Raw genomic sequence first — 7064 nt, 5'->3', positions numbered from 1 at the left:
AATTGATCTATTTGTTTATCATAATATTTATCTGAGTAAACAAGGTGTGAAGCTCTGAAAAACCCTAAAAGTATTCCAAATATTTTCCTTTCAGCAGAAAATTGGATTAAAAGGGATTCTAGGCAAATATTATTTATCACTTGAAAGAGATTGTTGTCAGAATTCCATTCCATTTAATAGAAGCAATCGTAAAATACATAAAGAGAGAGACGTTGAATCCGGCAATTACGCCAGCACAAAAAAATTCTTAGAGCACAACATGATTTTACTTTATCGGCAGATAAAAATACTAAGAGGACTGTTTCAGTACTAACTCTGTAACAGATGAAGATAGTTCCTTATAAAGCGTTACTAAGATTTGTAACACGCGACAAATTTGGAAATGTAAAAGTAGCAACGGTCAAGAGGATATGTTCATATTTTATTGAAAAAATTGTTCTGCCTTTAAAAGGGAAAAAAAAAATTTCAACTGTTTATGCACCAACTGAGAATTAGCGTGGGATGTCCGTAAATGAAAAAAAATCCATTGCCGCCCCTGCAGGATACAGGGCGGAGAGCAGCGACCGAAAAAGACAAAAGCGGAAATGGTTGCATTCACTTCTTCTCTGCTTATTTACTGAGTCTAAAATGCCATTATATTCTCGTTTATCTTGAAATTTTTACATCGATAAGACAGAGGCAGAAATCAATCTCAACAAGGCGTTGAAAATACGTTAAAACAAACAAAAACATCAGAAGATAGGAGTCTCCAGCCGGGGTTACTCCCATATTTTCTCTGAAGTGTGTACACCGCCCTACATGGTTTGATTTTCGAGGCCTTGAGACTTTAGGATCAGTAATTTTACTCAACCATACTTTTTCGATCAAACGTCCGAGTTAGACTAAAATACAGCCTCGTCAAAACGCCGGAGCGTGGTGAAGGGTAATGCTAATTTTGAAATTAACGTCTGAGTGTTTAATCGAGGTTGTGATGTCTATTTGCGGTGGAGCTGACAAACAACCAAATTGTGAAAGATCCCGAGGGAGGATTGGGGGGTCCGAATCCACTCTCTGCAATCAGACCAGTGGGTACTTTTACTAAAGTCGAACCTTTATGAACGGCATCGAAATCAAGAGTTGTATTTTTAGGTGAGCTTTTGTACATGAGTGATTAATTATGGCATAATTAATCAGTTTTTTTGGTTATTTTTATAACATGCCTATTCTGTGGGTCCTATATTTAGCGGTCAACCTGCAATAAGTGGTCACCGCCCCATTCCCCGTGGGTGATCGCTTAACACAGGTTCCACTGTACTTTCAAGGGAAATTATTTCAACGAAAGGATCGAACGTCACCACTCAACTTGATGTCTTTAAAATTTACTTATTTTAAAATATTTTATAGATTATTCAGGCTCTGATGTGAAAGAAAATTTCGTGTTTCCTGAATCAAATTTTGGTCCCCTCCCCCTCCCCCTACTCCCCACGCTTACTAAAATTCCCAGATCAGCCCCTGCTACTCTTCACTGAATATATGAGAACGCTTCGACATAATTTTGCTTTAATTTGGAAAATGTATACATGAAAAACGTAGATAAAGGAAACGAATGATCCCTACGGAAGATCCATAGAGAGTTTGTGAGGCTAGTCGAAGGGAAAATCGTACCGTCTCGACCAACCTCAGTCAGTGGCGTGGACGGATAAGAAAATCAAATTGAAAATAAATGACAAAGAGATTCACTCCGTTAATAAACATAAAGCCCTGCATCACGATTCAAGTCAGCCTCAACTAAACGCCGGGTTTCTCAGGGTCAGATGAATAGGGTGTGAACAGAGCGGCCGGTTATACAAGTATGGTAATACCAATCATGTTTTTAATCTTATTTTAAAGCTTCTTGCTCAGCATACAAGACGAGGCGTGAAGTGAAGTTTATATGCCACTATTAAGACGATCAGCAGCCTTTAGCAGGGCAGCTATAGAAAGAAAATGAGGGCGGGACACGCCCAAACACACTTCCTTAAAGTTCCTTCAAAGATTTTTCAAATTACATTAATATTCTTTTAATATTTATCGGTAAAATGAGAGATCAAACTAATCAACACAAAGTGCTGAACATCAACGACAACAAAACAGACCAAACAACCCAATCAAATCACTTCCTTATGTTCCCAAGTTCTACAAACTCCTTGCTTTTGCGGTAAATTTATCACGCTAGGTGTGGCACAATGAAGCGTCATCGAAGAAAAAAAAAGCACTTTAAATGGAGAGACATTAGAGCAGTTATCCAGCGAAGTAAAACAAAAAAATAAATCAACGCAATCTGGAAGTGCAAAAAACTGGCAGGCTGAAATTAACCGGAAAAAAAAATCCGAATAGAGTGAAAGTATTAACAACTTATTTTTCACCTCAGGGGCACTCTGAAATTACATAGACCGATAAGGAAAAAACCAGAAAGATGCATTCAAGGTGCAAATATATATATTTATTTTTTCATTCTATATATTAAATTTCTTTTCAAACGACTTCCTCTGGCCTCCATTGAGGATTTCTAGAAAACTGTCTGGCGAATTATATAAAAATTTACAAAAATATATGTATATCTATAAGGCCTACCCCGCCATAATGAAAAAGCTACGTTGTCCGTGAAATGTGATTCTTCTGCAGTGTGACTAATTATCATCAGAGTGAGAGATTTTAAGAGGAGACTTTTTACAGTAACCCTCCGAGAGGCCAAGAGCCACAAATGTTTTTGATGCAAAACATTACAATAAGTACTAAGTTCATTAAACCGGGGTCTTATAAAGAAAATGGCCACTACATGTCAAAGGTTGGTTGCATCTTCAAAACGCAGCAGTACATTCGATGGAACGTTTAGGACGTCAACACCTATTTGAGGGATGGAAGGGTAGGGAGGGAGGAGACAAGTGGTACTCGTTCCATCGAATGTGTCAAAGAGCCGAAGACTCCTTCGGCAAGATTTTATTATTTTAAGGCAAGCTTAAGATCATTTAAATAAGTAAGCCCCCAAAACTTTATACAGGCTATTGACAAAAAACCCGCCAGATTAATAAAAACGACTGTAAGGAGTTACAGAGCCAAGGAAAAGAAGCCAGGCTAGTATCGTATGTAGCTTGTTACAAGCCCGCAATCAGTGGAGGCGAATTAAAGAGCCGGCAAACTACAGACAGTAGTCGTTGTTGACAGGGAATCGGCTGGATTTTTTGTTTCCAGACCTCTGCCGTTTTTAGCGCACCTACGTTTTCGCTCGTTTCCACTGACCAAGAGCCTAACACAGCCTATATCGTATCAGAAAAATTTATATTCGCTGGATCTCTAAAGATTCTTTGCCACAACAGTTCAATAGCAAAGGAACGAACCGAGACTTTCCAAATACAATCGGATAAAACACCCAACACGTGGCAACCTCGGGAAAATCACGTGAAGAGAAGCACAAATGGCACGTGATATGCTAAGCAGGCACGTCCTTTGCTCCTGATGACCCCAACAAGAAGAACTAACCTTATAATAACCAACACCATGCGACATAAGAGATAAAGCAGAGAGTTTTGAATTTGGCCATAGGCCCTTACTCCAACTCCTAACGAAGTTATAACATAACGTTGATAATTCTCACAAATTTGGCTATATATTATTTCCCTAAGTCTTTCGTAACCAGTGGTTTATAAATAACAGCCTTATTTATCTCTCCATATTGTCAGAAAATTTACACATTGGATTGGACCCTTGGCATAAAAGTCCTATTGAAACGTCAATTGAATGACGCAAGTTAAACTTCAGAGGCATGTGGCCGCGAGCTCAATCATCAGACTGAAAGTGAATCACAAATGCACAACGAGGTTGTAAAAATGTCACTTATTTTATGCACTAGAGAATATCGCAAAGCGATTAGCATTTTTCTGAAATCACCATTCGCCGAAAGAAGTTAATTACAAGCCTGAGATGATTGTAAAATTTTAAGTAAATTCTTGCAAGTTATCAATGTTTAATATTGAGACTAACTTAAGCGGTAAATGATTCTTCTTTTGCAAAAAGTCTTATTGACTTAACTGAAGGCTTATTTCATTTGTTTAGGCAGCTCTTTGCCGTGATCACCAGGGCTCTCATAAGGCTAGCAATAGAGGCTGTCTGGTTAGTTCTATGATTAGTTTTATGGATAGGAAAAAATAGCCCCTCAGATAGTGCCCTTAAGCGCAGCACAAGAAACGCTTCTCGTGTTGTTATACTAAAATACCTCTTCATTACTAAATTTTTTTTCCTGTATTGGATCAAGTTTACTCGACATCGAGAGAAGTTGGTAGGCCGCTTTCACATCTCCAGGATACTGAAGTCTTTTTATATGTAACAACTCGTCAACTTATTCTTCGTAGTTCTTCTCATCTCATTTGTAGACTTTTTTTTCCCTTCAAACCAGATGAATTCAAGAAGATCATTCAAGTCATCACGTGACCCGATGGCTGCTGTCCACGTGAGTGTTCTTCTGGAGGCTGACGTCACGTGATTTGAGCATGTCATGCTCTGTTGGCCCACTGCGCCTAAAATTTGTCATAATATGATAATTTAATGTAGATCTGAAACAATTGGGGGGCTTTCAAAGCAAAATTTACCATCACTTTTTTCGATTTAGGTACAGGCGATTATTCAAAATTTCCAATTTTTTTCCCGCTGACCACCTGAGGTTTCACTTGCGAGTTTTTGGATGACGGCCTATGGGGACATAGATTTCAACTACGAAAATGTACAGGCGCATGAATCCATTAGCACAAGGAGATTAAATCCGCCTCCTAAAGCGGTCATGCGATTTCCTGTTTACAGCAAAGATACCAATTAAAGACTCAATTACAGACATAAATTTAAAAAGACATCAATTGAATTCAACCGATGTGTTCTGTTTAGTCAACTTCCGACACAGAGAGATCAAAGCCGCTCCTTTTTCAAGTTATTTTGATATTCAACTATGAAAAAAAAAATTGAATTTACTTTCACTGATGCAATAAAAGAAAAAACCCTTTACTTAAAAGCATAATCGCTTCGTTGATACACCGGGTTACCCTGCTGAGAGTGATATTCTAAAATGTAAAGAAAAAATGGTAGGTCTTTCCGCGCTGCTATCAGATCATGAGTTCAAATATTTTCATGTGACCCCGGAAGTTGTGTTTACTCTCTCGTGCAATCTTAGGAGATTATGTTAGTATAATACTAGGATGGGGTTATTACGTATTTTATCTTCTTGAGACTTGCAAATAAGGATTAGTAGAACGAGTCTTAAGCATGCAGCAAGCGGTAGTTATCATGTAACATAAAGAATTATTTACCTGTTAAGTTAAATAATTTAAATTAGATTTCCAACTCCACTTCCTGCCAATATCCTTGATCAAAGCAACGATTAGGCAGATATAGTTCATCCAGAGTAGGACGTTCTCTCGTTGAAGATCGCGCCGTTGTTGTCGTTGTTGTTATATCTGATAATTCCAACGACCCCCTGAAAGAAATGGTCACAGCAAGCTTTATCAATGACCTCGTCTTGCTGAATTCGCATGAGCTGCGAGCAGAACGTGAATTGAAGAGTGGCATTTGTTGATGAGTTGTTACTTTAGAGTCTCGACAGTGTAAGACCAAGTCCATGCTTGAGCAACGCGCGTCATCTAAAAAATTTGTCGCAAATTTTTCAAGTACTTCACTTCATCCGTTTTAATCTTCTTCACCTTAAGCCATTCTATTTCCTTCCTGGTTTATCATAACCTCCTTTGCATTTTTTAGCAAAGAAGTTTAATACGGCACAAAAAACGACTCAAAGATGTAGCTCTTCAGTTCTTCGGTGGCCTCACAAGGCCTGGCAGAGCAGAAAGTTTTAGCCTTGTCATGCATTCTCTTCCTCTCCCGTGATCTTCACCTTTCATAGACTTGCAAATCCTACATCTTAAATTTTTTTCTCCTTTCTTGAAAAAGAAAATTGGCCGCCAATCAGAGCTACAACTTTATTTTCAGGATCGTATCCACCTCCGGTTTGCAAGCTCCGTATTGCAATCGCGAATACTCGAGAGAAAAATTAATCCACGCGCGCGTACACTTGCGTCGCGAATGATGAGATGTTCCTTTCTAATCAGTCTAACACTTTCGCAAGGTGCGATTAATTATCAGCTTAGCTTTAGAGGCCTGCCTCTATTGCTTCTAGAAAAACCGTTACCACCACGATTAGCCAAAATAGAGGAGGGAAAATTAGTAGATCTATATATTATTAGTAAACATGAATGGATTATTGAAGCTTCCAGAGCACGAACGAGATTGTGGTGTTCGAACAATAGAAAACTGGCACAAAACGACGATGAGTAATCAGGGTTGAATCATGGTCACATGAAGGTTAAACAAGTAACCACTAAGATAAAAGGTAATCTGATGACTGTGTTTTTTATTTCTCTCTCTTCTTACATAGAAGTTGTTCAAAAAGTCGTCAAAAGCTCTCACCTGGTAATTTCTTTAGATTTTGTTCCTTCTGGAAGCTTTTCCTCTGCAGTAATGTCTTGCGTTTTATTTGTATTCTTTTCGTTCCGTTTCGAGGCGACAAAGTTTCTAATTATTTCAGGGTTGCCCGATTTCGTGCCCGTACGATGTTTAGGATCAGGGTCCTCTATGTCTATATGTTTTGGATTAGCATGTGAATGCACTCCTTCTACTTGTCCGGTGGCGTTCTGCGACGCACGCCTGCGCTTTCTCCAGAATCTCCAGGCGACGCAACCGACAAATAAAGCGAGGAACACAAGCACAGAGGCAACAATCACAATTATCATGGTAGTCCGGTCTATGACACCTGAAGAGGAAAGTTAAGAGAGAAAATTTACCACAGTTTTAAGCTTCTGTAGAAAATACTGAAACATGCCCCTTTCGTCTGTAAATACCCTCAATTTCAAGATAAGGCCTAAGGCAAAACCTTGGATATTGAAGGATATTCATTGCATGAAAATAGGATATATTTTTCAAATTAAAAAATTGCACTTGATCTCGTTTGAAATTGAGGCTTTGCATTTTTGACATTGGAAAATAGATCACACAAAGAAAATCGGAAAGAA

The 7064-nt window shown here is 38.5% G+C and overlaps 1 protein-coding gene across 19 annotated transcripts in view; it reads right to left on the bottom strand.

The window, feature by feature from the left end:
* Nucleotides 1–2439: 2439 nt before the first annotated feature.
* Nucleotides 2440–7064, bottom strand: part of LOC113681489 (delta-like protein 1) — a 36149-nt gene continuing 31524 nt past the window's right edge. For 12 of the 19 annotated variants that reach the window (XM_089212671.1, XM_089212669.1, XM_089212667.1 and 9 more), the window contains 3 exons: nt 6463–6805; nt 5313–5479; nt 2440–4532 (listed from right to left, as the gene is read on the bottom strand). In XM_089212671.1, coding sequence (XP_089068797.1) covers nt 5335–5479; nt 6463–6805 — 488 coding nt within the window. In that variant the 3' untranslated portion in view covers nt 2440–4532; nt 5313–5334. The remainder of the gene's footprint in view (nt 4533–5312; nt 5480–6462; nt 6806–7064) is intronic. The other 7 variants (XM_089212679.1, XM_089212681.1, XM_089212682.1 and 4 more) reach the window with 1 other exon arrangement.

This window comes from Pocillopora damicornis, chromosome 7 (genome assembly GCF_964200805.1).
Source record: "Pocillopora damicornis chromosome 7, jaPocDami1.2, whole genome shotgun sequence".
Classification (NCBI taxonomy): Eukaryota; Metazoa; Cnidaria; class Anthozoa; order Scleractinia; family Pocilloporidae; genus Pocillopora; species Pocillopora damicornis.
This window is presented reverse-complemented; position numbering and strand designations above follow the sequence as displayed.